Below are 22,600 nucleotides of genomic sequence, written 5' to 3' on the forward strand. Positions count from 1 at the left end.
AAAATTGCTGAGGCACTGTTTGGCAAATCCTCGCCGAATGATTTTATGTTTTCTGTACAACCTGATTTAAATATTAAACTTGTACACTAAGTGGCGGTCACGTTTTAAACAAAAATTCTCTATAAAGATTTAATGATTTAATAATATTAAGAAATACAATGAAGGTAACTTATTGAATTATTCTGAAATGCATTTAGTGGTTTATGTTTTAAGATTTTTGAAGTTTTATTAGCAGCCATCTACATGACAATGCAACATATATTAAATCAATATTGCATATTCAGATACGGAACGATATAAGTGTTATTATCACGTTGCATTCATCACAATGTATGGTACAATAGTAAACAGTACTTACAATAAGAGATATAATGCACAGTTTTATAGTTTGAAACTAAACGTGTTCTGGAACACACACTTATATCGTGGATAAATAATTGAAAAGATTCTTTCCAAATCAAGTAGTAAATCAAATGTACATATTTAAATTAAACAATTGATACATGAAAATTGTCAGCATTTCATATAACGTACACAAATACTGGAATATATACTTAACCAATGTACAATTGACAAATACAGCATGTCAACGAATTGTCTTCATAAAAAACCGCCCAGGTTACATATTACGCAGGCCGTATCCTTTAATGATGTTTTAATAGATACGTCAATTAGGGAGGATGCGGGCTACGACTCCTGCGAACGGGGTTCAAACGAACTAACAAAAATTTAATGTTAAAGTGTAGTTTGCGATCTATTGCTTCAGTGTGCCTTTAAGAATACAATTCCTTTCGCTTAAATGAGTTTTTGTCCGGTTTGCATACAATTTTCCGGAAAATACATTTTATAACATTTTTATGTTGAATGAAGTTCTTTTGTTTTACCTTGTGCTGTATAAGTAACTGGTCATTTACTAGCGGGTGTTAACCAGAAGTCCCCCCCCCCGATAATGTTAATGTAGTTTTATTATTATCATATTGCCAATGATTTGACAAAAACAAAACGATCGGTGTATGGGTGAAAGCTTGTTTTCATCATTTTCAAAAGTATTTTATTTTACTTATACCAGTTTCAGAATGATATGTAAATGTTGTGGAGAGAGACTGTTGGATCATGAGCCATACTGTGTCAATTGTGGTAATCAAAATCGTCAGATCAAAGAAGCTAAAGGTAATGAGAGTTAATTGAAATCGTATATCTTTATTTTATTTTTTCAATTTATGTATTAAAAACGATATACACGTGATTAGTTTTTAAACAATGATGAAGTTGGAAAAAGCTGAATATGCACTACAAATTTGGCGTTAATATCTTCCAAACACACAAAAAAAATATCCAAGAAATAAAGCTGAAAATATTACTGCCTATGCAAATCTATGACATATATGACAGAATGTCTATGATGTGTTAATAAATATTTATTTTGATATTTATAAACTCGTCCACTGTTGATGTATATTAAAAAAAAGAAGGTCTGTTCAAGAAGTATGATCTCAACATAGCTTTAGTGTAATGTTATCTTTTCAAAGCTTGTAACATCAGTTTTTGCATAGATATTTGAAAACTTGCCCTCGTAAAATGTGTGGGGCATCTTAAAATACAAGGCAGTAAATGAAGTTCAATCAATAAATATTTCTAAAGGCTGGATTTAACATTTTTCCAACTTTGCTACATACTATTTTATTAAATGATTTAATTAATGTATATTGAAAAAAAATTACGAACTCTTAAATAATATTGATATTTTATGTTCATGTAGACCAAGGGGCTACAGGCGGCGTTGACGTACAACTTCGGACTAAACGAATAAACGACAATGCTGTTGAGTCTCATGTTTCGCACAGTAAGTGCTTTTCAGCTGAAACATAATGTATACTTGACTATGGTAGCATTTTTATCTATTATGTCCCTCTCTAAAATAAACAACAAACATAATGATGTTTAAACATGATTTGTAATAATTTTGTATATTGTACAAATTAAAATAATTGTTTATTAAAATGACAATTATTTTTGGTTATTATCTTTTATCATTTATTTTTGTTTCCAAATTAGTTAAAGGAACTAGAAAAGAATTAAAAAAATGAAGGCGTTGCAATTCGATGAAACATCCAAACAGGGTATAATGTTCAAGTGTGATACTGTATAGTTAAAGTCAAGAAATGGACGATACATTGCCAAAAAGCTACTGTAAAGGCCATGGGAAAACCTTGACAAAATATACTTGTAACTCGATACGGGCAAACTAAAGTTAATACAAGTATTATTTTATTTTTTTAAACGATGCTGAAATATGTTATCCACAGACGGACATTTTAGTGTAATTTAGATACAGTATGCAATACGCCATTATTTACTATATCAGAAGGCTAATTGCGTTATTATCGTATGATTCTTTCCTAAAATTAAGTGTAAGGCGAAATAGCAGGTATTGCATGGTAGGTCGTCATGGTTCTTTACAAAACATCATTTGATAAAAATGAACATATTTTAGTTTTAGTTAGGGATAGTCATAGATAAGCGTTTGTGATTAGTTTAGTGGCAGCAACTGGGAGTTTTATGCGCGGCATTTTCCAATTTGTCTCGATCTGGATGATATATGTGAATTCAAATGGCAAAGTTGCAAATTATGTTAACTAATACAAATTAATATATGAAACTGTCTGATAAAAATGTAGTGATATTACAAACCATTTGGCGATATGCATATAAAAAATATATGCCTTATCTCCAAAAAATATATCAGTGTGCTTATGTTTTATTGTCTAGACTTAAATACTGATTAAACAAAATACTTATGGTAACATTTATATAAATATCATTATTATACAAAATCTTCAGTAAGGCGTTCTTATTGTTAAGTTGTGTTGTTTTTCCTTATAGTTGGTAGAGCAATCGCCAATAACACCGAAGAGATATGCAAGTTATAATCTGGTCTATGAAGAATATAAACATTTATCAATAACAATACATTTTAGGCAAATTATGCACATTACAAAGACATATTTATCTATTTTTTTTATAAAACTATGGATTTATTGCAGATCACTTTAAACAAAATAGTTCCAGACATCATTTCATACATGTGTGCACCAAGAATGTAACTAGTATCATAAAATCGAAGGAAATAATACAACTATGCACCTACCATCCAAATGCAGATTGAATCGTCTGCAGTTTGGTTTATCTGTTACAAGTTTGGTGTATCGACGTACGGGATAAGGCATGACTATGTTCCCGCTGATTGAAAGCGTATTTATATGCGCTGTCTCGCAGACGTAATTGATGTTTAAGATTGACATTTAAAACTGTGATATTTAAACAAATTTTTCAATATTACAACAAATTATATCTGCATCCTTTTTGTTGTTTTACAGCCTTGTAGTATAATGTTTGAATAATAAAGATTTCGCATGTTGGAATCTCTAAAAAAATAGCGTTTATATTTGATGCAGGTATTGATGTGTTTATAAACAAAAAATGTTGTGAAAATATCCCGCCTTTATAAATCCATGGAATCGTCGTATGTATTAAACATATGTCCACATAACAAAAATTTATTTTGCTTTGTTCGATCACATTTGCTTAATGACATTGTACACATAAAGAAATAATTTTTAATACATATGTTGAAATTTTTTCTCATTCGGTATCCTTATTTAATTTGGTAAAAACTCGTGCATCGTTTTAAAAAAACCACTTTTCGGCGACGTTAATACCACCATTTTTGTTCATGGTTTTGCTTACATAAAAGTTGGTGACCAGTTTTAAAATAGAAACTAATAATTTTCAAAGCGTTATATCTTAGTTAAAACAATGTATTATGTTTTAACATTGCCATGAACATCCTCTGTAACCATGATTAGTGACCAGTCTCAGGATTTGTCAAAGGCTGTTTGGAGTACACATGCATTTCAATTATCTTTCGAATAACTGCTTAAGCATATCAAGTTAAAGTTGAGTAAATTTTGCTTTTAGAACGTATATGTGGTTTAAATGATAAGAAATTATTCTGTTTCATAATGCTGTTAAGGATTTATAAAATTGTATGCACATTTTTTCATTTATCATTCGACCGTAATTTTGTAGACAAAGTAACAATTTATTCATTTATAAGAAAGACAATCAACACAATCTGGAGCAAAAGCGTTATAATACTTTATAAGTTATGTTTATAACCGATTATGCAATAAAAAATGTCTTGCTTTTTAGATGAACGATTACAAAAGAAACACGCAAGGGTATTGTATTCATTTAATCCGGCATTAGATGATGAGCTTGCGCTTAAAGTTGGTGACGTAGTCGAAATCCTGTGTCAGGTAATGTTTCGTTCATCAGTTTCAATTTCATTTAAGTCGTTTGTACAGCTTTATTTTATTATATTTTTGAACAAAATATTCTCCTGCAGGACCCTAAGGGATGGTGGATGGCAGAGCTGAACGGCAAACGAGGCGTAATCCCTTCAAATTACGTAAAGATTATGGAAATAGGAGAAACAGCTAGAGCTCACGCAGCTGGTATATAGTCTAGTATAATTACTTTACGATCAACAGTGCGAGTTTTACATGTATTCACCATTTTCTGAATATTTGAAACTTACGCTCACAGTTACATGTAGGATTCGACTTGCCTATGTATATTATATATTACTTACTGTTTGTGTCAACTGTTAACATGAGATAGACAATCGAATGTAGAAACACAATACATTATGCATTACATTTGTAAGTTTTCGGGGAAAAAAGTCACTTCTTTATTATTCATACATATTTACATATAAAATAAACATTTCAATTAAAGACCAGTTATTAAAATTACATATATAAAACAGCGATCAGCGATTGTTTCCTTCTTTATAAAGTACCAGTAAACGTTACTTTCCCCATCGCGCAAATCTAAGAAAATTCCCAATTGTCATCAGAAGGCTAGAAGGCCGTTTTATTGGCAGATTTACGACGTCCGGTCCAGCTCTGCCTTGTGTTATTTTCTAAGTATCAGCTTTCAGTTGACTCCAACTGAATAGCATTCCGGAGAGCCGATTAAAAAAAACTCTATATAATTTTTAAGATGAACGCTCGCAAAAGAAACACGCAAGAGTATTCTTTTCATTTAATCCGTTATCAGATAATTTGGGGCATCTTAAAATACCAGGCAGTAAGTAAAACGTCAATCAACAAACATTTCTAAATGCTGGATTTAACACTTCCAACTTTGCTTCATACTATTGTATTGAAGGCTTTAATTAATGTATCTTGAAAAAAATATACGAACTCTTATTAATTAATAAGCAATATTTATATTTTATGTCCATGTAGACCAAGGGGCTACAGGCGGCGTTGACGTACAACTTCGAACTAAACGAATAAACGACAATGCTGATGAGTCTCATGTTTCGCACAGTAAGTGCTTTTCAGCTGAAACATAATGTATACTTGACTATGGTAGCATTTTTATCTATTATGTCCCTCTGTCGGAGTTGTTGAAATGAAGTATTCAAAAGCATTTTGTATCAAATGTCAGCATTTAACAAAAGAAATCCACTATGATCTCATAATTCAGTACACAGGCATGATCGCAATCAATAAATATGTTTAGAACAAACAGAGTTGTCGTTATGAAATAAACAACAAACATAATGATGTTTAAACATAAATTGTATAGACGATTTAAACTACAATCAATGAAAATCCCTTGCTTTTAAGATGAACGCTCACAAAAGAAACACGCACGGGTATTCTTTTCATTTAATCCGACATCTGATGATGAGCTTGCGCTAAAAGTTGGTGACATTGTCGAACTTGTGAAGCAGGTAATGTTTCGTCGATGAATAATATACAAATCTCGTGTAAACAGTTTTATAATAATTATATTATTATTATTACAGTAACTACTTTTTTTATTATTATTATTATTATTATTAGTAGTAGTAGTAGTATTATTATTGTAACATTTTCGTCCCTTGCACATACCTATGAATCATTGTTCAGGATATGCTGTTGTGATGTGACAAATGATATGGTTCCGTCTGTCAGTCAGATATTTTGGTGTATTTTAAAGGCCCTGTTTTAGAAATGCCCGTCTCATCCACGGCGTATGCAGCTCCATGTATTAGTCGACTATAGAGTTTCATTATCTGCAATTGTTTGTCTTAGCTGACATAAGCAAATCGCTGTTTTCTCTGCAGCAGTATATTGTTTATCAACTGGTAAGGATCACCACACAACAGGATGCCGATACCTATATTATGCCAATGATAATTCGCCTCGATAAACAAAATGAATGTGCTAAGGTTCTATCTACGTTCCAGTTGCCTTTCTCATACATGCATTGTTAATGCCTATCTAATTATGGGTATACTATGACTTGTTCTTACGTCGCTATACGTGTTGAACAATTTCACACGGAAAACTTAGAAAACTTTGACATAAACACAATGCTTTGCTGCAGGTCTGTGACGCGTGGTGGATGGCAGAACTGAACGGCAAACGAGGCTTGATCCCTGCTAATTATGTAAATGTTATCGAAGAAGGAGAAACAGCTGGAGCTAACGCAGCTGGTAAATAATCTAATGTAGTCACTTTCAATTCACGGCGTAAGATTAAAGGGGCCTTTTCACATATTTTGGCATGCATTGAAGTTTGTTATTAAATGCTTTATATTGATAAAGGCTCGATTAGTAACAAAATTCCTGAACTCGTTTAATAACATATGTTTTGATATGACAACTCGTGCCAGATCCTATATATATGTTATAATTACAAATATGAATATCAATTTAAAAATCAAAAATCATTCTAAGAGTGACGTATCTATTACATCGGCGTGCTTAAAGCACGACACCGTACCCGTGTAAAAAATTTCATAGGATTTACCGATCGAAGTTTCGCTTAATCTTTGTAATCAGTAAGTCAACCATATGTAAATGCCTCTGAATATGCATTTTAAGTTTTGAGCAATCTCGGCAGGTTAAATAAAGATAAATATATTCCACGAACATCTATAGTACATTTTTTATATTGATGAGAATGTCCATCAGTCAATTCATGTTGCTAATGACAATTTCACATTACTTATTGACATTTTTATTGCTTCAAGACATCTCCGATCTGACATTGTACAGTTGTATGCTGGTAAATGACAAATGCTGTTTGCATGGTTGTTATAAATGAAACACATACTGTAACTCTGTGCTCATGTTTGCTTCTTTACATCACTTGGTGGTACATACTACTAGCTTTATTGCCCTTATTAGATAAACAAAAATAACTTTGAATTCTTAAGTGTTATTGAAAACGCATCCATTTGTTATCATGATTATTTAAATATAATCGCGTTTTAGTGTTTACGTTACAACTTTACACTAGTAATTACCTCAGTAATCACACAAAGATATATATATATATATATATATATATATATATATATATATATATATATATATATATACATTATTTCGTAAGACGTGAATCAACGTATGAATGAAATGCCACTAAAGAATTTGTTTTATGTTTTCATATAAAGCGACAAACCATAAATATCGGCAGTTTCACTCAATTGCTCGGGAATTCTAAAGTCCAAGCTTTTTCTTGACTTGTTACGCCACCGGCTAATTTTCGTCGAAACAAAAACATGGCCTTGCGGAAACGTATACTAAAGCAAAATCCTTGGGCCGAATTGCTGTATAGTTAATACTTTAGTATGCCAGTTTGTTCATACGTCCGTCCCTGCCAATTAATCACTATGTACACAGATCCATATGAATCGTCAGGAGATATTGTGTTTTATGTATACAGTTTAATGCGGTTTACTATCTGGCATCGTATTATCGCATCGACATTTCGAATTATCGACCTTTAATTTCAAGATGATTGTGATAAGGCGAGATCATGATACGAGAATGCGTTATCCTGACCGCATTACCGCATATGAATCTATAAGTCTTCATCCCGGAAACTATTGAACCTCTGCTCTGACATAGTTTTCTCCCGTCAATACTTCTTTGCTGTTCTTTAGTTAATATATGTTATCTAATAACGCATAATCATGCAAGAAAGCTCCGCGAGGTCGCTACTCGGTCGCTGGATTTACCAGCAACACAGTCAAATGCAGTAGACAAACAGAGGATGTAAACATAAATAATAAAATGAAGTATGAATAAACATTCCAATGTTTCAGTAAGCAAGCAGAAAATTTAAAACCATTTATCTATTTCACGTAAAAGAAGCAATATTTCTAAAGGGGCTAAAATAATCATCAATAAGCATGACCGATACTTGTTCCACCACATATGCAAGAAACAAAATGCAGTTTCCAAGTAACATTGTGCATATGCAAGTAAATACAACATGGATCTACATAAGCAGCATGCGTGAATATGGTAAAACTCTTGCATATGTATCGACCTATTTTATACCTCTGAATTATTGTATTAACTGTGTTTTTTTGTAAGCAGATCATGTCTGAGACACTTAACTGGTTGTTGTGTCCAGTGACATTTAGCAGGTATAAAGATGTCATATGGACATATCTTTAGTTTGTACGTGTTCTTCGTGAAGATAAAATACAAAAATTTAAACAATTACTGCACAGGTTACACGAATAGTTTTATTAATATACAATTTATTTATTTATTTTCAGACAAGCAGGCGGACGACTTTGCGGATGGTGAGTTGTGCATGACGTTCACGAAATGATACAAGTTTCCTGAGTTTTATTAACTTTTCCAATGTACTTTTTATGCACTTGATTTTTATCCGAGACCTCCCTATTAGTCCGTCATTCATGTCGAGGATGTTTGCCCATGCGGTAGGTATATATGTAAGCGTTGTGTTTCGCTTGTGTGTTATACAACTAACCGTGTGATCAAGCTTTAATGAGTGAATTTTTTTTTTATGAAGCCGACACAAGTTTTTAATAGTCATGATTGAAAGCTTCCCCGATAGTTCAGTCATATATATATATATATATATATATAAATATATATATATATATATATATATATATATATATATATATATATATATATATATATATATATATATATATATATAAATCACATACGTATAAAAAGATTAGACTTATGATAACATTTCTTTCAAGTTAAAAATAATTAAGATAGGTTTCTTCATGCTGTAAAACAAAAGTGTTATGCCATATATCACACTGCGAAATTCGGGCTCAATGCGGAAAGTGTGTTTCTGACATGGTTCTTTTCCAGATGTATTCTGGTTAGTTTTAAGTTATAGCCAGTCTGTCATCGCTTTACTTTAATCGTTTTAATATACGATCTGCGAAAAGCATTGGCTAGATTCAAAATAAAATTTAATTTACTAAGTTAGAAATGTTATATTCTAAGCTGGTTCAATAGTTCTCGTCCGTCGCAAAATAATAGGCCACTAAGATTTTTTTTTCTATATTTGTTTTGTTTAAACTTTAAATTATTGTAATATCAATACTTACATTGGTCTTAGTTTAAAACATATATATTTGTTATTTACCTATTTATGTTTCGAAATTAATCAATGCAATATTTTAAAGTAATTAAAATTCATACATCGCTTAAATGTGTTACGGTGTAAAATTAAATTGAATTATGACATTTAAATGATTAGTTAAATAACTGTTAAATGTTTGTTTGAGAAATGTTGTTTAAATACAACACCTGAATTCTTGCAAAGATGAAGACCATTCTGTTTTGATAGGATTTATACGAAAACTATCTGATAGATAGACATTTAATGTGCCGATGAGGATGGGCGCAATATAAGCAATTTGGTTGCAGCGGTTTTAACAATTGTTCGCATATTATCTGATGGACAGCCGTTTCGGGCGATTTTTAACAAGTGGTCGACTTTTCAAAAGAAAATGAAGCATCCAATATTGACAGTTTTCAGGGGCTCTTATTTGACAGCGACTGTGCAATACTCATAAATGTATTATTAGATTGTCGTGTATATATCAAACGTATTGTGTACGCTTTGTAAGTAATACAAATGATAATCAAACTCTCAAACTCAAGGAACAGTATCAGTAGAGAAATCCCGTCTAACACCCGTTGTCTTAAATTGAAGACAAGTGACCAATGATCCATGCATTACGGGAAAATGCATACGATACACGTATTCCACAAATTATCGATGAGAAGCATTACACACGCGTAATTATTTTACCAATTCGATATATGATAGTCCATACACGAATCTATATTGTTGCATTTTTTAGTCTGTTAATGTTATTTCTTTTGCTAAAAAAATATTTGATTGATTTTGTAAATGGTATACATTGTGATTTCCGAAAATTGTCATTTAATCAAGCTGTCAATATTTCCATTGGTGGGCTCGGAAGCCCTCAACTTTGCATGATTGTAGAAAACCCCACTCAATCTCAAAGTTGTTTTGTCGTCTATAGGCTCTGACATTCAAGTGAAACATGCTGTTGTGATTTTTATATTTAACAATGTCGATGGTGTTTTTGTATTGCACATGACGTTGCTTTCAATTTGACTTTATATATATATATATATATATATATATATATATATATATATATATATATATATATATATATATATATATACGAAGTTAGTGTTCAATACAAAAACGTGTATTAAGCGATGCTATGAAAACCTTTGCGACTAGCCTCGATTTTTTTTAATCCCATTTTTCTTTCATTTTACTGGCATTATTATGAAAATGGTATTGGTTAAACAACACAAGGTAAAAGACATCAAATATAGTGGTAAAAACAAACAGTATAGCGCTTCATTATACTGCGCCTAGTCACTGTTTTGAACAAAGTGGACATGGAGCTCAAATTACTTCACAGGGTTGTAGAACGTTAGTTAAGACAGGACGACGTCAGCTAGTCTTCCAGAATAATAACATCGAAATATAAATTATATATATTTAATATATTGTCGTTGTAATTGTTCCGGTTGGTGATAAGTTATTTGGCGGCGTAGTATAGTTTTTAAAGGTTATAACACGGTTATGGTGTGTCAGTGGCGCGTATTGGGACACCTTCGGCCGAGTTGCTAGAGGGCTCTAGCAAATGTGCCAATGACTCCGCAAAAGTATCAATACGGACCTTGCTACTGGTTTATTACATACATTTTACTCAAAGATATATGCATAACAATAAATGTAAACATGTTCATAATTTACCAGTATTTATGAAGGTCAAATCAATACATTGCTTGCATAAGTAAGTTCTTTTGTAAAGAAAAGTACGTCATAAATAACGTTACCTAATATGGTGTCATATGGCTATGTGTGTTAACATACAAATAAAAGGGTAATTGATATATAACACGCGTTTTTTTGCGGATGGCTTTCTTAAGAATACTTTCTACTTTAAGTCTTTAACAAATGAGCTCAGTATAAGTCCGCGATTTTGTTACCGTCTAATTACAACAACCAAGCCGCTCAAATTTTAAAAAGTACGGTATTTGCCACTTTGCCACCGAAACAGTAACATTGAACGACATACATATCACAAATAGATGTATGACATTCTTAAGTCCCTTCAACGAACTCATTACATAAAAATATTACAATGCGGTGCATTGTTGTCTCATGTGGTATATATTGGCAATTCACAAGTTGTTAAACTGTTGACAATTTAAATGTTAACATGTATATAAGACTGTATTTATGCCAATTAAAAGTTATACTTTTTCATAGTAATAGAAATAGAGAACCGTTGTATAAATGCTTAAACGTCTACACGCTGTCAACAGACTCAGTACGCATCTATTGAATTATATGTGTATATATATTATTAATACACATTATCGATTACCTAAAGTATTTAAATATCATTATGTGATTTTTTTGTAGACTTAAGTGACCTTGAAGATGGGAGTGATTTCATTGAAAATGAAGACCTTGTAAGTTTGAATTGTGATTTTCTCATTTTATTTAAAGCATGTTATTTAAAGTACATATTCCCGTTGGATTATGAATTACAAAATGTTTACTACATTTTCTTCATGTAAAAATATAGGTAACTGAAAAGGAGTTCGAGGATTATCAAAAAGTACTTAATCAATGTGGATACATAGAACTTATGACGGGGCTTGACAAAATTAACACTGCGTGGAAGGATATCAAAATAAAAATTGCAGTTACTGGTAAATCTGGTAGTGGTAAATCAACTCTGATCAATGCATTGCTAAATCTGAAAGATGATGACGAGGGAGCCGCAAAGACAGGTTGCGTTGAAACAACCTCTGAACCAACACCTTATCCACACCCCAACAATAGGAACCTTGAGTTGTGGGACTTACCCGGAGTCGGAACCCCAAACTTTCCGCAGAGTACCTATCTTAAGCAGGTAAATTTTCAACAGTATGATTTTATCATACTGGTTTCTTCAAAGCGGTATACGACAAATGATACCTGGCTGGCAAAACAAATAGTTGAACAATACCCAGGCGCAAATTTGTTTTTTGTGAGAACACAAGTAGATAGCGATCTGTACAATATGAAACAGGGAAAAAGGCGTGGGTTGACAAAGGAAGAGGAGATAAAAACAATTGATAACATAAAAGATGAAAACCTTAAAAACCTCCAGAAAGCAAATATAGAAAATCCACGTATATTTTTGGTTAACAGCCATGATGTAAATGTTTTCGACTTTGGAAAGTTGTCCAGCATGCTTATCGACAAGGTAAAACTTGAAAAACGGGCCGCCTTAGTACTTTCCCTGTCTGTTGTTTCCAACGAAGTTGTGAATGAAAAAATCGAACAACTCAAACACAGAATCGGCCACACTTCCAAGTGCGCTGCAATGGCAGCCATAAACTCAAACAGAGTGCAGAATGAACGATTAGAAATTGACATTTTAAGAAAAGAAGTTAAATTTTACAAGTATCAGCTTGGAATTGACTCCAACTCTTTGACAATTCTGTCTAGCCGATTGAATATTGACATTGAAGATCTTTACCTTAAAATGAATTCCCAGTCGCATGCAATACTGCAAGGTTTCGAATTCTTTTATAGCAGATATGACAAAATCGGTTCGAAACGTGGAAGTATCATTCCATTTATACGAACTAGAAAATACCAGAGGCAGTGCGGTCGGGTTCTCAAAAGCATGTTGGACATATGCATAAAAGAAAACCAAAGCCTTCAAACAAACTTAGCTATAATGTCACAAGAAGAATATGATTAAAAGCATATGAATACAAATGAGAATGCCGCGTAAACGAACAATACTTTTTAATATACTTATCAAACTTACTAAATAAGGAATCAAATGCGGCGTATTGGCTAACATTTATTAATAAACGTCAACACTAATGACGCTTTTAAGATGATGCAATGTAAACATACATGTATTTCAAAAACGTACACAACCAAATTTTCAATCAAGGCACTTGATAATTGCTGTTTTACGAACGTTTACGAATTGACGGTTTTTAACAATGAAATGCAAAATCATTAATAGAAATCAGGGCATAGGTAAATTTCAGTTACGTAAAATGAGTATATATCATACTTTATACGTTTGTATATAGCTACATGTTGCAATGTTATGAATGCCTGCATTGCATTTTGAACAAACTTGTAAAAAGTACAAAATGTGTGTAAATTTGTCAATTTTCAATAACGCACTATTTTCTCCACTATTTGATTTCCATCCCATCTCCACTTCCGATTTGTTTCTTAAAGAATTGCATTTGACTGTGTTGTATGAATAATGATCTCCCAAAGTGTTTGTCTTTTACTTAAGACTAAGCGACCAATTACCTTCACAATACAAACTTACACGAAAAAGGATGAAACTGGTGTAACCGTTAAAAAAAGTCAATTTATAGCATGTGTCATTTTTACCATTTTTGTACATAATGTTTTCGATGATTCCCGAAATATCTTTTATGAATCTGTAATTGGCAAACCACATACTTTTGAAGTAGATTGAACGTTCATGATATGTATATTTAAGATCATTTTTAAATATGTTTAAAGAAAAATTTTAAAGTGAATGAATATTTTCGCGAGAGACTCAATTGAATGCTGACTTACGAAATATTTATTTATAAATCTGCAATTTTCATTGAAGATGTTAACATGAAGCGCTCGGAAGATTTTTTTATCCCACTTTTACAGCGATTTCGGTTGATTAAAGCCCCGTTGATTAAATTTCTGCTATAATCAACAGCACGAAATGACGTCATTTTTTCGACAAAATGACGTCATAAATCCAGCGAAATCATCAAGTTAAACTAATTTTGATTAAATAAAAAAGGTTAACTGAATAAAACGTGGGATAAATAGAATAATAGATTAGTGTTGATTATAGATCAGGTTTATCCTGCTCGGCACGGAAACGAAAAAGCACTCGCCAAGGCTCGTGCTTATTTGTTTTCTAAGCCTCGCATGATAAACCTGATCTATATTCAACACTAACCTATTATTCTCTATGTATCTTAGTGGTATCTTCTATGTGATATGTATATACGTTGCTTGTTAAATGATTTTATTCAATAACTCCATTGTATGCGTTGTAAGTTCAATATAATTGTCTGTAACTATGTAGTGTATGGTTCTTACATATCATCAAGCTTGATTCATTATTAAAATTGTGAGAGTCAAACTTTAAATGCTACTATTACTATTGTTTATTTTTTATTGTGTTGTATTTATTGAATGATGACACTACAATCTCTCTACTGTAGGTATGTAGTAGCTGTTGTAATATGTATTTTTGGAAAAGATTATCATAATTAAGATGTATTACAAAGTGAGCCTTTGCATGTCACTAGTTGAACGACAGGTGTTATATTTATTTTTTATCATATAAATGCTCCTTAATTCTTTCATAACATAAATTATTATGCTCCATGTGTTTTGAATTGTTATGTTGTCTTCGTTATTGAGCCATTATTCTTTCTTTTTTGTCGTTTTGGACTAAATATCGCATGTGATAAATGTGTCTTCGCAAATGTTCCTAAATGTGAAGTATTTCTGAAAAGATTTAAACAATATATTGAATTTCATTATTTTAATGCTAACACGGTATTGAATATTGTAAAAATTATACAGTCATCTTCTTTTTCTAAGGTCGTAAAGTTTGTAATACGTTTTATTCCTCGCCCATAATCAATAGAAATTACTAATCTTTTAACCACTCATTGTTATAAATTTATATTTTCAAATTACTTGGCCCTTTCATGTAGTTGTTTTGTATGATGATCTTATTTTAACAGAACACAATTATTCAATAACATGAAACGAAATACATTTTCTCTACTTATTTTTCTTACTATGTTTCTCTATCCCAATAACGTTTAGCCAGATCATCTTTTATTAATGTCAACGGTCATATATAATTGTTTATTTCTTACCTCCGCGTTCACAATCTTGATATAATAATTTCCTGTCTTTTATTTCGTCCTGTTTAAAATTTCAGATGAAGTTAAATATACTTTTTGATATATCATTCAATATAAAGGTAGAAGGGTTTGGTAACACTGAAAACGGATTAATAAGTTAGAGTGATACTTATTGTGTAATGATTGATTTACAACTTAGCTGTCTAACATATGCTATAGAACGGAACATAATTATGCATAATTAGTCTCATGTTGTGTTATTGTGTGAGTTGTGTGAACACCTATTTTCCAATAATTACTGTTTTTGGCGACGTTAATAACACAGACGATGTTGATATAGGCGGCTAAGACTTTGCTTAATGTCAGCTGTGCTATAATGTATTGATTTGATATGTACCGCCTATTGAGTTTCCAATTTCAGTAACTCATATAAATATACGAAATATTGAAAAGCAAAATTAATAGCGCTTACATTTAATAATGAATTGTAGTATTATGTAAAATTCGTATTCATATTATATATATTATAATTTAACTTTTGAAAATATAGTAAATATATCTTTTATCATACGGACATAAAATATTTCGTAAAACATCAAAAAGAAAACGCAAAATTTAATATGTATTCCTTACAAAACGCAAACATGCATGAGCATATGTTATTCCGTGCCAGCCCTATGCAGGCGCATATGATATTTTGTTCCAGACCAACGAAGTAACATGTAACAGATGCTTAAATGATTAATTACCGGAGTGCAATTATGAAAACATAATGTGAATATGTTTTGCTTGCAGACCAGCAATATGACGTGTACCTACAAACATAATTCTCCTTAGGCTCATATACCTAACAGATGCCAAAATAATTAATATACATAATAGACATCAAAATGATTAATTATCAGAGTACAATTTCCATACCTCTAGAATTATTCGCTAATCAACACTAAAACACAGTATAATGTAATCTAGGCCAGTTCCTACTACGTGATTTATTCAGCATAAAAGTGTATCAGCCAACAAACAATGACCACGTGCGAGGACGGAGTTATATTGACTAACCAAAAATTGAATACGGAGATGTTTGTTTGATGAGCAGATAGCTCGCAGTATATAGCTCGCATACTTTGTTAGAAAAGAATCTGAGCATAGACTTAGATGGACACGAATATTACATTGGACTTGGATTCATCTATCATTGTGCTGTTGTATATTTCATTATACAGATGAATTGAACATATTTGAATGGGCCCGACTTGCCATATTCGCCACGTAATAAACTGAATTCACTCAGTTGTTACGATTAACGTCATTAAGGCAAATTGCGCATGACGTTGTTAGTGTTAGTAGAACGAACATGTTTGCGACAAATGTAAGTTCATGTATTAACAAACAAGTGGTAAACAATTCTTAAAATTACACCAATGTAGTTTATTGCACCAAATAATAAAGGTTCATCGTTTTCACGCATTTAAAATGCTATACATCTATTGCCTTATCATTTGTTTCTTACTAGTTATCTATTCATTGTTTATATGAATATATAATTGCATTATAATAAATGTTATTGTTCTATATATCATGTGCCTCATGAAATACTTAAACATTATACTGATGTGTATACTTCAATAAATTACTTTATAGTCAATAACTGATTTTTATTTAGGTTATTGTTGTTTCGTCTTTATTTGATGTTATATTTTGTCTCCACAGTAACACCATATTACTGCAATGAAACAGATTTCAATATAGATGACTCAAATGGATCGAAAACGTAGTCTCCTTTTAAATTGCATTTTTACTGACCTTTATTAACAATAATGATTATTTTTATATATGATGTTGTATTTGTTATTTAATCTAATTGTTGATTCTTGTTTACTTGACAAAAAAACGTTTTATACTAGTTTCACATAACTTTTGCTAATTTGGTACATCTATATGTTGACAGTATTTTTTTAAATATAACCTCCACAGTCGTCAACTGTCACATGATATCCTTATATGATAGTTTATATCTGCTCAGTAGCTAATTTAACTCCAAAGATTATGTTCTGTAAATGAAATTTCAACGTTAATATTTTTAATGACATTTAAAATGAACTAAGCAATTGTAAAACTATTTGAAGACCAATAGTGTAATCTAACTGTAAGTTGTATTATTTTCCTGAAATATGTACTATCATGGTCATTTGATTTGTCAATGATTAAAGATTTATATTTGTTGGAAGTAAAACGTTTGTTTCTACAATAACAGATTGCTGTATATGTATGAGTGTGTGTGGAATGTGTGTAAGTGTCTGAATAATGTTATGCATTGAAATATCTGCCTCTATTATAACATCACCTATAATATATCAAGCAATTTTAACAATGTATTAAAGGAACTATATTATATGCTAACCGATTAACTTGTATTTTTACAATAAATTTTGTGATATATGGAGATGAATAAAAGCTACATAAATGTGTATGTGTTTGTGAAATGTGCGTTTGTGTCTGTATAATGGTATACATTGATATATCTACCTTTTTTATGTAGAAATACCAATATCAGTCAAGTTGAAAGATTTGTTAAATGAATTATTTGTTATGAAAGACGTGATCACATTACGTATATATTGGACGCATGCGACTTATAATCGAACACGGCATAGATATAGCAAACATTAACCTTCTGACAAAGTGTCCTCAATATTGAGGGACACATGTTGTTTCTTGAGTTGTGTCAAAGTTGAACGCACATGACACAAATTCAAACTCGTCGAACATATGGTCAATATTAACTTTCGAACATGATGATTATAAATGCAGCTTCCTAACTGATTAAAGTTTATTCATAGATTCGATCTAAGGCCTACGTTTTGAATCCACGTCACCAGATTCAAGCCCTAGCTTAATATTGTAAAGATAAACAGTCCGAACAAGTTTCATCAAGATTGAGTCAAAGATATGCCTCTACAGTGATGACAGTGTTGTTCTAAGATTTGACTTGGTAACTTAGTTTTTGGAAGCACATGGCCAAAATTAAAATTTCACGAATGTATTTTCATGATAAACATTCTGAGCAAGTTTTGTTTAGATAAAATATGAAAATGAGACCTCTGGTGCAAAATCGAGCTGAAGGTTGTCGTGTCAAGATACACACCATACGACGACGGACGCCAGACATAGGATGCCTAAAGTAGCTTACCATGCGCTCAGGCAAGTTAAAAAGCAAAGTTGCCTAGACAAAAAAAATATTTAAGATGGTTTAATTACCTTCACAGTATTGAATCACAAAATATAAAACCCGACAAAAAGAAACAAACTGTATAAGTTACTGTGAATACCCCCTCCCCCCCAAAAAGCGAGACATTTTAGCGGTGAAATATGTGAATCGCTCAGAATTCAGACTCTGTCGGTGTGTCGATCCGTCTGTCCGTCGATTTGTCGATTTATATAGTGCTATAATTTTGTGGTACGAGCAACACTCGTATGTCTTTATCGATCTGATTGCTAATTCAAATAAAGAATCACAATAAAGTGTAAATGTCCAAGACACTTATTATTCTCCGTGATCCATAACTTGAGTTATTTGTCCATGGGTTATAGCAGACACAATGTTGTGAAGGTTTTTCTCATGATTTTGACAACGCTTAAGTTATACATTTGTATTAGACGCTAACAAGGTCATGATTTATTTTGCTTACTCTATCATACATATGGAAACGAATGGTTTACGTACCGACTAACCGACCGAACGATCGACAGACAGGTGAAAAACAATATACATCTAATTCTTTGTAGCGGTAGGGTCAGAGCATAATTAATAGTTTTATGGAAACTGAGAATTATTTTTATTGTTTTATAAAATTGTACAATTATTGGAATGAAAATATTGTAAAACTTTATGTTAAAGAGGAACTTATGAACATGAATAGCTTTTTCCAGGAAATAGATATCCAGGAATGTACCAATACGATCAGTGCTCTTTACTCAAACAGTTCGAAAATATGTTCATGCAAAAATATTGTTTTTCACTATTATATTCCTGTATAATAAAATTGACGAGACTCCACAATTTTATTTTATAAAACACAATACATGGAAATATACATGGAATTATATACGGTTATTTCAGGAAGCCTTCAGTATACATCGATTAAGATATTTTTCGTGACATTTCATAACCGAATTTGTACGCAAGTTTAAAACGTCCGAATACCTGATCATTCTATCAACAGCAAGTATTTCATTAACTTTAAATCAATGGGGGAAAAGACGCTCTGATTAGTTACATTTAATACATTTGTATTGATTTAAAACAAAATAAGGTTACGATCAGTCAAACACGAAAAATTCCAAACGCGTATATCCCCACGAAACTGTTCAATTGTTTGAGTTTACATTACCTTTACAGTCTAAATTAGGACAAAATAGGACAGATACTAGACCAAAGAAAATAATTTGGAATGTTTGGTTGCTGTAGCTAAACCAGAATCGCGTATATAACAAATCTTCATTGAAAACATTGAAATGCTAGAACCGTATTATTTAGCTGGAATTCAAATTATCTTATTTTGAACGTGAGATGTTTTTAATACCGTTTTTTAAAAGAACTCTCAAACCATAGATAGAGAGAGCAAAAATGCCTCACAAAATGATAAAACAATTAACAGTTGGAGTCAAAACATCGTATGCGATTTTGAAGGGGCCTTTTCACAGATTACCCATATATCTATATCTGCTATTTTTCTTAGTAAATATGACCTAGAAATGAAGTATATACACTTTCTACTGACACATTTCTGCATATAAGTACTAAGCACGTTTAATTGACATTTCGCCTGAACGATGATCGCTCCGCCTATTTAGTCACGTGGCTTAGCGGTTAGAAAACCAAGAAAACCTAGACAAGCTAACAACAAAGAAGCTTCTTTGCCTATAGATTACGCGACATTCCGGATGATTTTTATGGACTTTTTTCGCACCCTATACCACCGGTAAAAGGGTTTGTGTGTATATATATTATGCCAATGCACAAAAATATTTGTTTATAAAGAACATTAGCTATGTATAACGTGTATTTCGGTACTTTAAACACGCTCCCTTACGCTTGCCCCTTTAACGAAATTTAACCTGTTATTAAGTGTAATGCTAGTATTAGTAATAAATTAACATCAAAGCAGTATATTTTAAAAAAGGATTTTCCACAGAATCCCTTTTAAAATGGCCATTTTCAAGGAAATTTCTTTAAAAACAACACACATTTTTTTCACTTTTTATAAGAAAGTACAAAAATGTTATTCTGGCAGTACAACCCTACTTACATTAAGACAGGAAAATTGAACTGAAAATGTTACGCTGGCGGTACAAACTCCCCAAGGTTCATTATCACATCATCAAATAATTCAACTTAAAATGTTACGCTGGCGGTACAAACTCCCCAATGTTCATTATCACATCAACAAATAATTCAACTCAAATGTTACGCTGGCAGTACAAATTAGACACAAAAATTAAACAGAAAATGTTACACTGGCGGTACAAACTCCTAAAGGTTTATTATCACATCAAAACATAGTTCACATTACGCTGGTGGTTCAAACTCTCAAAATTTCATCATCACTTCGCAGAAAAATTAAACAAAAATGTTACGCTGGCGGTACAGACTCCAATGGTTCATTATCACATCATATAATTCAACTTAAAATGTTACGCTGGTTGTACAACCTCCAAAATGTTCATTATAACATCAACAAAAATTGATTGTACTTTAAAATTGAACAGAAAATGTTATGCTGGCGGTACAAACTCTCAAAGGTTCATAATCCTTTCGACAGAAAAATTTAACAGAAAATGTTACGCTGGCGGTACAACCTCCCAAAGGTTCATAATCACAACAGATAATTCTTTGAAAATGTTACGCTGGAAGTACAAACTCCCAAATATTCATAATCACTTTGACAGAAAAATTAAAATAAAATGTTACGCTGGCGGTACAAACTCACAAAGGTTCATTCTAACATCAGCAAATAAATCATTCCACTTTAAATGTTACTCTGGCGGTACAAACTCACAAATTTCATAATCACTTTGACAGAAAAATAAAACTAAAATGTTACGCCGGCAGTACAAACTCCCCAAGGTTCATAATCACATAGACAGATAATTCTTTGAAAATGTTACGCCGGCGGTACAAACTCCCAGATATTAATATTCACTTTGACAGAAAAATAAAATGTTACGTTGGCCGTACAAACTCACAAAGGTTCATTATAACAACACCAAATAAATCATTCCACTTTAAATGTTACGCTGGCGGTACAAACTCACAACATTCATCACTTTGACAGAAAAATAAAATTAAAATGTTACGCCGCTGGTACAAACTCCCCAAGGTTAATAATCACAGACAGATAATTCTTTGAAAATGTTACGCTGGCGGTACAAACTCACAAAGGTTCATTATAACATCACCAAATAAATCATTCCACTTTAAATGTTACGCTGGCGGTACAAACTCACAAAATTCATAATCATTTTGACAGAAAAATAAAACTAAAATGTTACGCCGGCGGTACAAACACCCAGAGGATTATAATCACAATGACAGATAATTCTTTGAAAATTTTACACCAGCGGTACAAAATCCCTGATATTCATAATGACACAGAAAAAATAACACTGAAAAAATGGAAGGTAAATCACTTTTAAATGTATAAATTCTTAATATATTAGTAAATTTTAAAACAAGTAATAATAAATACAGAACACAAACAAGAGCTGTCAGACGACAGGGCGCTCGACTATTGGAGTGCTTGACAGTATAACGTTAGCTATCATGGGGAAATTGTACATACTCAATAATTTATTAGACGATCTTTCAAAAATAAAAAAAAGGAAAAAAAATATATATAAAAATTGGGGGGGGGGGGGAGGGGGTTGAGAGGGGGTATAATGTGGGGTGTGGTCATTTATTAGACGATCTTTCAAAAATAAAAAAAGGAAAAAAAAAATGGGGGGTTAGGGGGGGGGGGGTGGTGGGTAGGGGAGGTGAGAGGGGGGTATAATGTGGGGGGGTGTTAATTTACTAGAGGATGTTTAAACAAAAAAATGTGGGGGTAGGGGGGTGAGAGGGGGTATAATGTGGGGGGGGGGTGGTAATTAATTAGATGTTTAAAAAAAAATGGGGGGGGGATTCTGGGTAGGCGCTGGGGTATTGTTTCGGTGGAATCCATTGTGGTATTCAGGTAAGTGTTGTTTTGTCAAAGTAATAAT

General features: G+C 32.0%; 1 protein-coding gene across 1 annotated transcript; it reads left to right on the forward strand.

Annotated features, from left to right (window-relative positions):
• Positions 1-1,076: 1,076 nt before the first annotated feature.
• On the forward strand, positions 1,077-16,174 carry LOC127852483 (intersectin-1-like). The gene is made up of 11 exons (XM_052386438.1): positions 1,077-1,170; positions 1,760-1,843; positions 4,213-4,319; positions 4,409-4,517; positions 5,316-5,399; positions 5,703-5,809; positions 6,448-6,556; positions 8,638-8,664; positions 11,838-11,887; positions 12,004-12,333; positions 16,133-16,174. Exons 1-11 carry the CDS (start codon positions 1,077-1,079, stop codon positions 16,172-16,174), a joined length of 1,143 nt encoding a protein of 380 aa, XP_052242398.1.
• Positions 16,175-22,600: the final 6,426 nt, after the last annotated feature.

The sequence above is a fragment of the Dreissena polymorpha genome, chromosome 12, assembly GCF_020536995.1.
Source record: "Dreissena polymorpha isolate Duluth1 chromosome 12, UMN_Dpol_1.0, whole genome shotgun sequence".
In the NCBI taxonomy this organism is placed as follows: domain Eukaryota; kingdom Metazoa; phylum Mollusca; class Bivalvia; order Myida; family Dreissenidae; genus Dreissena; species Dreissena polymorpha.